This window comes from Lutra lutra, chromosome 9 (genome assembly GCF_902655055.1).
Source record: "Lutra lutra chromosome 9, mLutLut1.2, whole genome shotgun sequence".
Taxonomy (NCBI): domain Eukaryota; kingdom Metazoa; phylum Chordata; class Mammalia; order Carnivora; family Mustelidae; genus Lutra; species Lutra lutra.
This window is the reverse complement of record NC_062286.1, coordinates 101372040-101387664: the sequence shown is the minus strand read 5'-3', so window position 1 is coordinate 101387664 and position 15625 is coordinate 101372040. Positions and strand designations below refer to the sequence as shown.

General features: G+C 45.2%; 1 protein-coding gene across 2 annotated transcripts in view; it reads left to right on the top strand.

The window, feature by feature from the left end:
- Positions 1-15625, top strand: part of PCSK2 (proprotein convertase subtilisin/kexin type 2) — a 257758-nt gene that overhangs the window by 201475 nt on the left and 40658 nt on the right. For both annotated transcript variants that reach the window (XM_047745216.1, XM_047745217.1), the window contains exon 8: positions 10232-10407. In XM_047745216.1, the coding sequence (XP_047601172.1) occupies positions 10232-10407 (176 nt within the window). The remainder of the gene's footprint in view (positions 1-10231; positions 10408-15625) is intronic.

Sequence of the window (15625 nt, the reverse complement as noted above, 5' to 3'; positions counted from 1 at the left end):
AATGACTGAGCCACCCAGTTGCCCCTGGCACTAGTAGATTTAGCAAGTGGGGGGGGGGGTGCAGGGAACCAGTTCTTTTAATCTATCTGACAATATCAATACACTGAGTTTGTTTTTTTTTTTTTTATTCCAGTGTGCTATAGATGCAGAAAAGTGCATAGGTCAGGAGCACACAGTTCAGTGAATTTTCACAAACTGACCACATCCACATAAACCATCAAGACACAAAACATCACCAGTATCCCAAAACCCTCCTCACATCCCCTCCCTGCTACTACTCATATACACAAGAATAAGCATGAGCCTGATTTCTCACAACAAATAGGGGTCATTGCCAGCTTTTCAACTGGAATATGAATGGAATTGTACTGATTGTACTCTTTTGTGTTATTATCAATTACATTCTAATGAGACTCCAATAAAGCCTATAGAATATAAAAAGATGTGTACAAATTATTGTACGCAGACTCAGAACTCACTTTAAAAAAGGGGGGGGGGTTACACAGTGCATCTCCTAAGGAAATATATTCTACCTAAAACCTGTGTATCAAGTTCCATGGGAAGGATATTTAACAATTTCACCTTTACTGGGGACTTTAGAAATGAGGATGGCAGAATCACTAGACATTTAGAAACCAGCATCTCCCTCTCCAAAAAAGAGTGGGAGAGAGAATGAAAGGGGTCCATACACTGTCAACATCCCGCTGGAGAATGGAGTGGCTCTTGGCACGGTCCACATTTTGCATCAAATTGGTTCTTAATTTATTCAAAGCTGAGTCACTCAAACTTGTTTTTCTTTTTTTACAACTCTCTTGATATTTTTTTCCTAGCAATTTAATGAAACCATAAACATACTTTGTGCTGACACTTGCATTTCCAGGGACCAAAATAAAGCCAGAACAACCTTTACAAACCCATCATTAACCTCTTCCAGAGCTGTTTGCTAAGACGCTTGCCCAAGCTGGATGCTGAATTTCACAAAAGAATACATCTGGAGGGTCTGAAATGCAAACGAGGGAAGCTTGCCCCTCCGGTTTCTGCTCTTTACTTTGTGTGCATTCAAAATGCAGGCATTAAAATGTCAGAAGCCATTATGAGCTCAGAAGAAAGAATAACACCCAGTTAATAATTTATAATGCAGGCTGGGACCTTGGGGATCTGAGGCGAGGTAGGCTCCCTATCCACAGGATAGAACTGGAGGCAACTGAAAAATTCACACCTGGACTTCCCATTCACTGTGATTGCCTTGGAAATAATTTGGATCCCAAAGTGTAGTTTCAAAATAGCTTTGGAGCCCGAAGTAACTGGGTTTCTTTTGAACAAGGGACTCTTAGAACTATTGCCTGCAAAACTGAGTTAGGAGCAGCTCAAGGTGTTAGGAGAGTTTACAGGGTCCCTTTCTCCATCTGTCTTCTAGGCTTTTCTCTCTTGTTATTTGTGCTCTGAAAATATCTGAGCAGTTCATCAAATGGTCCTATTTTCCCTGTTCTTTTTGTATGAATTCCCTAAAAGAGAAACATGAGACAAGGATTTCAGTGTGTTAACACAAGAAATAAGAGGGCTGACATGGGACGCCTGGGTGGCTCAGTTGGTTAAGCAGCTGCCTTCGGCTCAGGTCATGATCCCGGCGTCCTGGGATCGAGTCCCACATTGGGCTCTTTGCTTGGCAGGGAGCCTGCTTCTCCCTCTGCCTCTGCCTGCCACTCTGTCTGCCTGTGCTCACTCTCGCTTCTCTCTCTATGACAAATAAATAAATAAAATCTTTAAAAAAAAAAAAAAGAGGGCTGACAAAATGGGTTTATTCAAGATGACACAGAATTGCAATTCAGGACTTTGCAAGATATGGCAAAACCACAGGCAAATCCCACAAAGCAGTGGAATGGAGGAGGAAGAAGTTGGGAAGAGTTGTTTTGAAGGATAGTCCTCGGGAGAAAAGCAGGAGTTTGGGGTGATTTTCACTACTCCTTGGCTGATTTGCAGGGGTAGTGGATTTCTTTTTTTTTTTTTTTAATTTTATTTTTTATAAACATATATTTTTATCCCCAGGGGCACAGGTCTGTGAATCGCCAGGTTTACACACTTCACAGCACTCACCATAGCACATACCCTCCCCAATATCCATAACCCCACCCCCCCAGGGGTAGTGGATTTCTTAAAGGAGATACAATGTACATCTTTTCCAGCTGGTGCTAGAAATTATTGATTCTTTCCTGTTGACAACTCTGCTGGGATCTGTTATTGACATTTCTTCCCGTAATTGATATTGAGTGATACGGCTCCCCCTTCTGGACTCCCGATTCCATTTAGGTGAACTTTCCCTTTATTACTTTTCACTGGCGCAAGGAGTTTCTTTGGGAGGTGATCCTGGGAAACCAGGGGAGGAGAGACAGCTAAGGGAAGAGAGCCAACAAAGGATGTATAGATGAACTGGCTGCTCCTGTGGGCAAGTGGGTCTCTGAGGGACTGTGGGGACACCCCACAGAATTGCCCCCCACCAAGGTGAAGAGGCTGAGGAGTTTATCCGCCGCCGCCCATCCCTCATTGATGGGGGGTGACTCCTGCTCCCTCAGCACCCTATCCAGCTGCCAGGTCACATGGGTGGAGCATAAATCCTGAGGCAGAGAACACACCCTCGCAAAGACACCTGGAGAGGACAGTGGATGCAGGCAGGTGCAACCCCTGAACTCTGCCTCATCTGCTGACTGACTCCCAATCCCAAAGGCGAGTGAATGCAGCCTCCTACCTTAAAGACATGACCTGACCTGTGCTTTGTGGAACCCCAGCCTGCTCAGGTCTCATGGCAATGCCTAGGTTCCAGAAATAGACCAGAGCTGGTCGGAGGCATGCCCAGCCACACAAAGGGTTTCATAAGCACCGGAGCCTCCTCTTCCACTCCCTTAACCCCAGTTTTGCTCCTCTGGAACTACTCATGCTGATGCTAACTGTTCGAGGGGCCCAAAAGTCTAGTCCCCATCGTCCTGTGCCTGTTACGATATCCAGTGTCCTCTGGGCTTCCCCGGAACAGCACAAGAAATTCTTCATCAGGAAGCCCTATGTTACTCAGGAGCTACAAAATATGTGGAATTTCAGCCTCCTAGGCCTTACACGTTTAGGGGAAACGTTTTGCTCCTTCTGGCTGGCAGTCCCAAAAGTTGTCTGGTTTTTATTATTCTAAAGAAACCATGCCTTTCCAGAGACTCTCCTTGCAGGTTTCTGAGCTAGGGGGTGTTCTAGATCGCCACCTGGTGGCCAGACAAGATCATTGCTAGTCCCTGGCGGTCTCGAGGTGTTCAGTACAAATAAGGAGATGCCAGAGGTGGGGTGGTCCAAGCCCTTCCTGCCTCTTGGCTCTCTCTTCAACCTGTCCTCAAACAAAAAGAGGCTTAAGTTAAGGTGCTGAAGAATCTTAACCCAGGAAGAGAATAGTGGAGATAAGATGGTAAAAGAGTCCCCTGAAGGGAAAGAAGGAAGAAAATCACACAGCATCTTTTTGTCTGCCTGCTAGCTTGTTGGGTTTCTCTCTTATTCACAAACTTTGCTCACTTTTCCACTAGGGTCCTGTCTTTTTCTTGCTGATTTGCATGTCTTCTTGGTATGTCCTCGATCTTCGCTCCTGCTCAGTTACAGGCAGTGCAAACACCTCTCCCCAATCTTTACAGGAGGTCATTAGTCCACCTGGATTTCACCTTGGTATGTCATGGTGGCCAGGGACCCAGTTTTATTTTTCTCCAAATGTGAACCAGTGTCCCAATACCAACCATTCAGTAATCCTTCCTGTCCCTCTGATTTGTAGTGCCACCTTCATCATATATTAAGTTCCTATGCACAAATGCTTAGTCCCTGGGTAAATAAAATTTAGATAAAACCACCTAGCAGGTATGAATTAGGAAGTATAGCCACCCTCCTACTGATGAGCCTTTGTATCTTCTCTTCCCTCTGCCCAGAACACCTCCCCCATAGCTTTGCCTGGTCACACCTCTTCATCCTCTTCTCCTGTTTCCCATGGCTTCCTCCAGCATGGCCTCCCACCTGCCTCCTCATCTGCACGTGATAAAGCATGAGGAGTTTTTTTTCATCCCAGCACTAACCACTGTCAGCTATTGGACATATTAATGTGCGTGGTGATTTGATCTGTATCTTTCTCCCCATGAGGACAGGGGCCGTATCTGTTTTCTCTCACCTGAGCCCCTCTGGGGCTCAGCGGATGCTCAAAGCCTATCTGCTGAGCACCAGAAAGCAAGAAAGGAGTAAAGACAAGGAAGGGTCAGTGATAAGCAGTAGAGATTCATCATCAGACACGAGAATGGATGGATGAATGGAGTCGTGGGGTGAAGGGCTTAAAGATCGAAGGACCCAAAGCTGCCAGAATTTCTACCAGGAAGCAAACGTTACCTCCTCTTCTACCAGAACCAACTCACCTTTGCTGCTTCATCCCAATCAAATTAGTTCCAAGGAGACCTGGGCCTTCTTACACCCTCTCCCCACTTCCCTCCCTTCCAAGGGCACCACCAAAATCACTGGAAAGAGACAAAGGATCCCTCCACACCCACATCTTAGCTCCAGGCTATCAAGCAGCAGGACCCTCCATCAACCATGTATCATTCAGGGGTCGCAAATGGAGTGTGTAAATTTCCAGGAGTTCATCTTTTCTACTTATTCATCAGTACCTCAAAATCTTGTGCCCCAAAGATCCTTTAGTACAAACACCCACTGATACTTGCATAAGGATAGCAACAAAATAGTTATTCTTTCCACTGTGTCAAACACAATGCAAAACTCCTTACCCAACCCTTTATACCATCTTATCCTACATTATTATATATAATACATATAATATTACATATACATCTATATTATATGCTGCCACATTAATATATTATATATTAACATTATACATTATAGTTATACATTAATATTAACATGTTATATATTAATACATTATACATTAACATCCCTTTTTTACAGAGAACAAAACTGGGGCGCCACAGCTTGTAAGCTATAGAATAATTCTGCAGCCCACACAGCCTGCTCCAGAAGTTCTGACCTTGGCCGCTACACTAAAATGCTTGAATAACTTCCCTTTTCCTGCCCTTCTGGGATAGCTTGGATCCAGCCTGGAGCCACATACCTGCAGTGACAAGAAACTCATTCTCTTCCAACATTGTCTGATCTGCCTTTGGATATGAGTGACTTTGAGAAACTTCCTCTAACATGAGCTCTCTCTTTGATTTCTGTTGTCTGTTGTCATGGACATAATTGTTACCACCTCTTTTAGATGACACAGGGCAGGGTTGGAGGAAAGCTCCCATTAGTCTGGCTCCTAAAAAGTAAATGTTCTAAAACATGTGAACACATCCATTTGGCATGTCCAAAAATCTTAGTGCCATCTTGAAGCTTTAATAACCTCAAAAATATGTATATTTGAGGTTTAATTATTTACATTTCCTTATCTACTTACTTACTCTCATGAATTTTGAAGAAAAAGATTAATTTTAAGTTTTTGACTTTGAAAATGCCTTTATTCAGTAATGCTTTAGAAAAATAATCTAATTCTTTTCTTCCTTTTGATTTTTAAAGATTACTTATTTATTTGAGAGAGAGAGAGAGCACATAAGGGGGAGGGACAGAGGGAGAGGGAGAAGCAGACTCTCCACTGAGCAGGGAGCCCAATGAAGGAGGGGCTCGATCCCAGGACCCTGGGATCATGAACTGAGCTGAAGGCAGATGCTTAACCCACTGAGCCACCAAGGTGCCTCTCTTCTTTTTGATTTTTAAGTCAGTGTTTGACATCGTCAATCAAAGGGAATAAGATAAAAAATTAAAATTAAAAATTTACTGTCCAAAATGTGCAACCCCCCCCCAAAATTGTATAGCAAATATAAATAACAATGCCTTCAAAAGATGTTTCTTGAAATTTGTCAGGTTTGTACTTCTGAGATTATTAAAGCTCAAAACTGCACGAAGGCTTGGGATATGCTGTCTCTTGCTGCCAATCCCTTCCAGCACTCAACAGCTACTACTGGGTGCCTACCACGTACTTGGTTCTGCTGTGGGTGGTGGGATACAGCTGTGAGGCCACCTACAGGACCCCTGTCCTCACACAGCTTAGAGTCTAAGAGAAGACACAGACAATCAGTGAAATCAGCACAGTAATATCAGATACTGATCACTGCTGAGACCAAACCAAAGCACGGTGGAAGAGAATAATCAGACTGAGGGGACGGGTAGAAATTTGAGGGTGGGAGCACCACACTGGGCTTCTGCAGAGTTCTGCAGAGCAACCCCAGGGTGAGGCCAGGCCAGGTGGCATTGGCCTTACCTGCCAACCTTGTTAAGTCAAAGCATCTAGATTTTTGCCTTGAGCTTTGTGATGGGATCTCCTTTGTTCCACGATTCTGGAAAAGAGTTTGAAAACCATACTGTTGACCGTTACCGAAATACCCTGAAATTTTGCGGCCACCAATGAATTGCCTCCACATATTTGGCCGACAGAACTCAAAACCTTTCCTGGGAGTTCCCATAATTTTATCTGAGTTTTAAAACAAACCAATAAAAATCTCATAGTAACACAATGATGAACGTGTTTTCAGATCCTTATGTCAGCATGAATTCTCTCCTCAGCCTGCAGACTTATATTCATGAGCATAAAAGGGGGTGATTAGCAACACTGAGGTTCGTGCAGATGCAGCATTTGCTGGTGTGGAGTACAAGTTCCCCTTTTATAATAAGGGCAGAGGTAGAAAGGATTTAACTCAAATCCCTGGGTCTTGTAGCTCTTAGAGAAGGAAGTCTCAGAGTCCCCACTGGTCAGTAGTGCGGTGATCAGACCCGCATGGTGGGGGGATAGATATGTTTGATGTGCACACTGTGTTTCCTGATGCCATTGAATCACACCAGCCAGGAGAGCACTTTCCAACTGTGAACACACTGAGTCCTAGCCCCAGGGGCTTCCCTCTCTCCCTTTGCCTCTCACCTTTACTCTTGTCTTCCCTTGTTCTCTCTTTCTTATCTGTCTCTGTCTTTGTCTCTCTCTCTGTGCCCCTCTGTAGCTCCTACAGCATCCAGGGGCAAAGGAGAGAGAAAACCCTTGGGTCACCCTGAGCTTCTGTCTTGGCTACAAATGGGGCAGTCACTTGCAAAAATGAATACTGTATCTCATTCAATTAATGCATGCCTCATTCCTCCCGAGCTTAACAAGATTAAAGGAATGTCGGGCGCCTGGCCCCAGAATATGAATGAGAGCCTCGCTCCAAGTCTGTGGCTGCCCCTGGGTCCCTGGATGCTGAAACAGTCAGAAGATTAATGCACACTAGTTCTGCTGTTCTGTGCAGCACAAAGGGAGCCAGGGAGGGCAAGAAGAGGAAAAGAGGCAGGGAGACAAAAGCTGCAAAGAGAGGGGGTAAAGGGCAGGACTGGATGCACCGTACTGGCTGGATGATGAAATGCAGTGTTGTCTTTGTTTGGCACGCGGGACAGCTCAGGTCTACTTCTGCAGGGTTGAATTTCTCTCACCTTCTGGTTGAAGTGAGCTGTTTGGTTCTGCTCATCTAGACAAGTTCAAGACCGTTTGGGTTTTCTTCTAGTGGGCAAGTGAAAACCAGCCTCTCTGCGATGTTTCCATACCCAGAAAGTGGGCACGACTTCTGGCCAAAAGAAGTTACACTCTTTGGTTTACTCTGTGATCAGCAGATCACTATTTCTGAATACATTTTTAAAATAAATAAAATACAGGGAGGCCAAAATCAGAATGGGAGGTTTTAGACTTCCTATCTCTTATAAAATGAACCATAAAACTTAGCCTTGAGGGGTGCCTGGGTGGCTGAGTCAGTTAAGCGTCTGCCTTCAGCTCAGATTATGACCCCGGTGTCCTGGGATGGAACCCCGAGTCAGACTCTCTGCTCCTTGGGGAGCCTGCTTCTCCCTCTCCCTCTGCTTGCCCCTCTCCCTGCTCTCACTCTCTCTCCTCTCTCACTTTGTCAAATAAATAAATAAAATCTGTTTTGAAAACACAAACCTTAGCTTCCAGAAAGTTCAAACCAAAAACTATGCTCCTTCTGTATGAGCTTCTTCCCATGGGAAAGGCTGTAAACTGATTATTGGACATGTGTTGGCAAGAATGGAGATCTGATTTATGGATAGAGAAAACCCATAAATGGAAAATCTTGGCATGTTATTATTTATTCTTCTGGACTTGTCATTTCTGTTATAAGAAAAAAAAAACATCAGCTAAAGTAATGATAACATACATCTACTCACCAAATATTTCTCAAGCTTAAAATAATGCTGATAACCTAGGACACAAGACACATGCTTGGTACTCAGAGATCTCACTATCTAGTGATGAATGTGTTGACCAAGAAGAGCTGTAAAGCCACCAGAAGTGTTTATTTGGGTCTTAGGGATTGCAATCAAGGAGACATGGAGTAAAATGACATCCAAACTGTGCTTCAAACTGCAAGCAGGGAGTATGGGCTTACACAGGCAAACCCCACAAGGTCCCGTAACTTCTTTCGAAAGAATTATCATTTGTACTGACAGAGTTAAAGGGAATGTCTAAGGTTCACTCTTTGTCTAACACATGCTACATTATCTCCATTTCAGTCCAGAGTAAAAGGATGTTTTCCAGGAGGTGATTAAGGTGTAATCAACAAGTTATAATTGATAAGTCAAAAAGTCCATGCAGTTCCCAAACTTGAAACAGGAGATGGGCAGAGGCCTTGCTTCCTGGCATCCTCCCCATCCGATTTTGGATGCCTCTCTTAGCAGTGCTTACTTAAGGTTGTAATTGCCTTCCACAAATGAAACTCACAAGCAAGCAATTATGCTAGAAGGCAGAAAGTGTGGTGCTGGAGGAGCTGGGGTTGGAGGATGCAAGGGGAGTGGGGGGGGGACTGGATCCAGAATGACAGGCTGGGGATATGCCTACTGAGCACATAGGTTAGTCAGAGAAGGACAAGCATTGCGAGAAAGTGTATGCAAGCACATGGAGTCTACTAAGGGACACTGAGGAGGAAGGAGAGACCCTTGGAGAGGAGACAATTTTATGTCAATTTCACGTGCCCTGCAAGAACCTGGCTTGTCCTTATTTCCATGGGCTTGCATGCCATGAGGAGAGTGATGCTTGTGTCCTAGTGTCCTTTGGCCATGGTAAATATAGTTAAGAGGTGTCAAGATCCAGGTTTTGACTGTGTAGAGCCCAGTCCCTTCGCTTCATAACTCCCATGAGAAGAAAGACATAGGGCAGCTGCTCTAACATTCTAGGGTCCTTACCACAAAAGAGAACCAGTGTACAGTGCAGAGAACACTACGGCCCCCCAACAGCAATATCTGGAGGGTAGTGATAGAGGACCAAGCGCCCATCCCATTGGCTGCGCTGTGCTAACCCTGGAGAGGCTTGTCAGGGATAGTCAGAGGGTGATGTGAAGTATGGATGCCCACCAGTGCACCTTCTTCTGCATCCCTGTGTGCAGCTCAGGTTTACCCACACACAATCGTGGACCACAGGACTCTGCTCCTTTATAACATCTCAGCTACTTGTTGGAAGAGCACAAGCTATACATAGATGACACAGGGGAAAAAGAAGGGGGGACTGTGTCATGCACCCCATTACTAATATATTTCAGAATGGTTCATTCTACATTTCTATCCTCTGCAAAACCCCTTCTCAGCTACTGCGCAACTTGGAGTTCTCTTTTCCTGACTCCCCCGATCTCTGCGCTGTTCCTGCCCCTCTCTCTACCCCCTAATCTCTAGGATTTACTCTGAAATATTTAATATCAATTGCACCCCCCCACACACTGTCCAGACAATGGGTATATTTCTCCTCCAAAACTGCCCACCCACCTGTCCATACCCAATTGCTGAAAACTGAGCTTTCAGTTTCAAAACTGGGAAACACAGTTATCAAGGAACCTCTTTAACAAAGGTGGTCTCTCTCCATCAGAAATTCTAGTCAAGTTTGGGGGGCGGGGAACAATTTCTTCAAATAGTTATATAACCAAAGGCATGGCGGGGTCCCAAAAGGATCGAGTGAGATGGTCTGTGAACCCTTCTTCATCCTCTGAAGGTGTAGCCCATCCAGCCTGAGGCTGGACTCAAGATGTCATAACATCCCCCAGGACACCCGGGTGGCAGACCCTCCAACCATACCCAGGACCCGAGCCCTCATCATCACCCTCCTGCCCCACTGGGCAACCAAATGCGGTGTTTCCCTGCCCACATGGGGCCACAGGTATCCGGATGCTGGACCAGCCCTTCATGACGGACATCATCGAGGCCTCGTCCATCAGCCACATGCCTCAGCTGATCGACATCTACAGTGCCAGCTGGGGCCCGACTGACAACGGGAAGACGGTGGACGGCCCCCGCGAGCTCACACTTCAGGCCATGGCCGACGGCGTCAACAAGGTAAGGACTTTGCTGTGGCCACCTGGCCCCTATCCTGAGGGGTAGGGTGGGGGATGTTGAGGGTGGGAGGCATCCAGAGGAGGTGAGAGAATGAAGCAAGGGGAGGGGCAGGGAAGGAGGCAGAGGTGGGGCTGTCACTCAGGACCTTGGAGAAATGGACCCCCAAACAGGGTTAGTGGTGAGAATTTATTGGAGGGGGCTCCTATAAAGGGCAAAGAGGAGGGGGCAAGAGGTTGCAGGAGGTGCCTTCAAACAGCAATGCTGGCCCAATTTGCATAAAGGAACGGGGAGGAAGGAGAGTCATCCTGGGGGCCTGTGCTGGCACTCCACTGTGCCACAGGTCAGCTGGGAGCAGCCCCCAGGCAGTGGCATCTGGGTGTGGAAGGGATGGCTCTAGCACCCATGAGCCCCCGGTTTTTGAAGCTGCCCTTCCCTGGAACAGAGAGCCAAGGAGAAGAAACCAAGACAGAGCCTCCAAAAGGAGTGTCTCCAGTCAGCCGCCCATGTGAGAGGAAAGAAGTTCCCTTCCTCCCATCTCAGGGCAGGGTCATCTCCAACAAGACATGAGCCAGGCCCCGAGATCAGAGTCTTCTGGGTTCAGGTCCCGTTTAGGACACACAGTGTCTGGGTGTATCTGCAAATGACTTGACCTCCCTGCACTACTGCATTTTGCCTGTAAAATGGTGATGATCATTCATTTCTCCTGGGATCATTGTAAGGTGTCAATGAGATAAATACGCCAGTGTTTGGCACTGGGAATTTCCCCAGGAAGGGTTGGTGTTTATCCAGGTCATTATGGACGTTTCATCAATCTCCCCAAAACTTTGTGGCATAAAGCCCAGTGTTTTGTTAGTCTTGTGGCTCAAGAACTCAGGGCACAGAGGGGATGGCTGGTCTCAGCTCCAAGAGTCCTGGGCTGCCAGTGGAAAGTTCCAGACTTGAATTGCCATACTGCTTTGTCTTCAAGAGCTCTTAGGATGGGCCAAGTTCCTCACCATTTGCGCCACAACACCAACCACTCAAGAGTACTTAGTCATTTTGTCTTAGTCTTGTCTTCAAGATTGGACTTGCCCTCAGGTAATAGTGATGCCCTTTCCATGCTTTGAGTTTGCTTATCTAATCAGCCATGGACATAGGAATCACATTTCCCAAGATTACCACATGGTATGTGGAGTAAGAGTTGTCAGGTCCTAAGTGAAGGAAAGACAAGTATGTCACGTTTAGTGGATGGACTTTTGGAAGTGCATTTTAGGAATTTTTAGAAAGTTTTCTTCTTGGATTTTGACCGATCTCAAATGGATGGAATGGTTATAATCATGTTTGGATATGTAAATTAGCACCATTATAAATGAACTACAAAATGCATTTGTTCTGTTTAAGTTATTTAAGGTCTATGTGAAATATACATGAACTTATTACTTGTACATTTATATCACTAAGAGGTGTGTGTACGAAACACCCCAAACTCAGCAGTAGCTTGGAAAGGTAAAAATATTGAAGAAAATTTGAGTGGACAACTTAAGGCTATTTTGTTGTTGTTTTAAAGTGTTACAAAATGTCAACACTGTGTTTTGTTTTATTTTTAACTGTTGTCACTGTTAAATCCCACAACTTACTTATCTTATAACTGGAAGCTTATACCATTTGACCTAGGTATGGTCACCCCAGTCCTCTTCACCCCTCAGGCCCCAGGCCCTGGTAACTCCCTATTTCTATGAGTTTGACTTTTTTTAAGAGTCTACAGATAAGTGATACCATGAAGTTATTTGTTTTTCTCTGCCTGGTTAATTTTACTTAGCATAATGCCCTCTAGGTCTGTCCATGTTGTCACAAATGGTAGGATTTCCTTCTTTTTATGGCTGAGTGTGTATGTGCATCTCGTATTTTCTTTACGCATTCATGCATTGATGGACAATTCGGTTGTTTCCATGTCTTGGGTAGTGTGAAAAATGCTGCAGTGAAATTGGGATGCAGATACGTAAAGACAGTAATTTCATTCCCTTCAGATTATCCCAGAAGTAGGACTGCTGAGTCATATGGTAGTTCTGTTTTTAACTCTTTTCCTGCACACTCTTTTCCTCAGTGGTTGCACCAATTGACATTCCCACCAACAGTGCACAGGGATTGACTTTTCTCCACGTCCTCGCCAACACTTATGTTTTGATAATAGTGAAGCCAACTTTTTCAATATGTTTCCTGAGGTCAGAGAATACGTTTTCCACACCAACTATCCTTGTAGAACATAATAAAGAAGAAATATTTCTAAGAGCTCTTAATTGGGGGAAAAAAAATCCTCAGAAATTGGCCTCACACTTGAAAACATGATGGATCAGCTGTTCAATCAATAGTTATGGAGTTAATATGTGAGTGACATTTGTTGGTTGAAAGATGAAAAGTCACATAGAAATCTGTAACTGTAGTGAACGCCAGTGGTGCCCACCTACATCTCCTTTATCAGCCTTGGGGGGCACCCCCAGCGGATAACTCATGACTTCCCTTTCCCTGGAGAATTGAATTACCGTGGCCTATGAGAGACTTTCATCCAGATGGTTATGCCCACACACGCCCCCAGGAAGCAGCCCATAACCAATGACTAATTCAGGGTAGAAGAAACCAGCCTGCTTGCTCCCAGCAGGGATTACTCTGAAGCGTCATTTCTTACCTCAGAACCTCAGTGAATCAGGCCAAAGCTTAACTTAACTTGAGAACATGTCGTTTGAGGTTCCCTCATTGCCTATCTTGTTTCACTCCCTCCATGACAGATTTCCCCCTGAGTATTGTTCTCAGTACGCCTGGTAAGGCCAAGTACCTACTTCAGACTCTGCGTCCAGTGAACCCTCTCTGAGACATTATCTCATTGAGGTTCACTCTTTCCCTTGACTTCCAGGAAGCTCAGAATCAAATTTGTGCCTAACAATGTAGGTTTTTGTAGGCTAAGTTTTCTGCTATCCCATTTTCTCCCCCTCTCTCTACCAGCCATGGCCTCTAAAATCATTCCTTAGCTCTTGTTCCCATGTCCTTTTTTTGTATTCCTATTGAATCCAAATCTATGAATACTGAGAAGTATACAATTTGTAAAAGAATTGATTAAATGAGTTCCATTTGATTCCATTAAATTTAGCTTTAAGTCTAACTTTGGGATCCTCAAATTGTTTCTTACTTCCACAATTCCTTGTTTTAATGGACTAAACCATCTCACTGGACAAAAATCGACAGAGTCTGCACCCTAAACAATAATAAACAGTGAATCAAACAAAGTGCCACCCTTTAGAGCAAGGGTCCACCAACCTTGGCCCACAGGCCCGAACCAGCGCACTAGCTATCTTTGCAAATAGTTTTCTAGGCTGATCCATGCCTTTGTGTCTTTGCAAACACAATTTCTCTTCCAATCAGGGCTGTCACAGTCTCCTCATGTAAGGAAGCACATGGGGCCTGGGATGATGGAATCATCCACAACCTCTTTTGTGGGCTGTCATCTCCATCTCCATCTTCACTAGACAGCTAGCGTTGCATGAAAGGAGGTCTGCCTCTGTTGCAGGGATTTTTTTTTAAGAGTTGGCATGAGATTAGAGAGCTGAGTTTGACAGCTGAGAGATCCCATTTCTCACCTCAATCCCATCCTGTGTTTGGCCACAGGAATTCACACTAGTCACTTAGGTTCTCCAAACCTCACTTTCTTCTTCAGTAAAATAGTCCATATCAGTGGTCCTCACTGTGCAGCCACTGGACCACCTGCAAGTTTGCAAGGGATAAAGAGCTCAGCCCCATCTGCCCACCTGTTGTATCAGAGTCTGCATTTTAACAAGGTTGCACTTACGTTTGAGAGGTGCTTCTCTAAATGATTTCTAGAATATGTATCTCATAACCCCAAGATACTAAGACCACAAGATAATGTGGTTTTGAAAATCCCCCAATGACTAGGAAAGGGCAGTAGAGGTGACTTGTTTTCTGGAAGTAATGGCACTGTGCATCTTCATCTGGGTGGTAAGGGGAAGAGATTCATGACCAAGCTGGATGCTCTGGTGTTTCTCTGAGCTGCAGGAGCAAGGGCTCAGGTGGCTCAGCTTAAGGGGTTTCTTATAGGGATACACAATGAGGGACAAGATCGATGGGATGGATTCAAGCAGGACCTCATCCAGGCTGGGACCAGACATACGTTCTGGATCCAACATGGCTGCAGGATTCTGGCCACAGAGCATGTGGAGATTCCCATGGGAGCTCCCATGGGCACAGGGCTTGGCTGTTCTCTCGTGCCTGTCTCTCTTTGTGTGTCCCTCTCTGAATCCACTGTTCCTCTTCCTTGGGGCTTATGTTCATATGCTACGTCTGCATAGACAGGACCCCCTCAGCAGCCTTGTTTGTCATAACCTGTCGGGCTCTACTCCAGCCTCCATCTCCCCCACCACTCCCATGCTTGAGGGGGAATCTTGGCCCCAAATTAGGGGAGACACTTCTCTCTCTGGTAGGTTCCAAAACTAACAAATGTAGGTCCTTTAGACAGGTTTAGAACTTGAAGGGTCAGAGGTCAGTCAGAAGACTGCTAACAGAGCCTCTTTCTTTTCTGTTCTGGTAACATCAAGTGGCAGTTGTCACCATTGCACAGGCTTTGTAGAGCTCTGGAGGGGAAGTTTCCTCTGAACGGGTGAATTCTTTCAGAAGTCTCAATAGAAATATAACACCATGAGCTTCTCCTGTCTTATGGGTGGAATTCTTCTCCCCCTCACCAAAATTCATATGTTGAAATCCTAACCCCCATCTCAGAATGTGACATGATTTGGAAATAGGGCCATTACAGTTGTAGTTAATTAAGATGAGGTCATCCTGGAGCAGGGTGGTCCCCTAATCTGATATGACTAGTGTCTGTATTAAAAAGGTAATTTTGGACACAGACAGACGGGAAGAACGCCCAGAGAACACAAAGGCAGAGATCGGGGTGATGCCTCTATAAGGCAAGGAAGCCCCCAGCAGCTAGGAGAGAGTCATGGAACAGATTCTCCCTTCCAGCCTTCAGAAGGAACCAACCCCGCTGACACTTTGACTTGGCTTTCCAGAACAGCTAAACAATCTATTTCTGTGGTCCACACCACCCACACTTTGTTACAGCACATCTAGAAAACCATACACCTTCCAGTCTTAGAATGGAGATTTGGCCAGATTCCAGCAGTGCAGAAACAGCATGGTCACTTTTTCAGTTATCCTTGATGTCACCTGGCTCCCT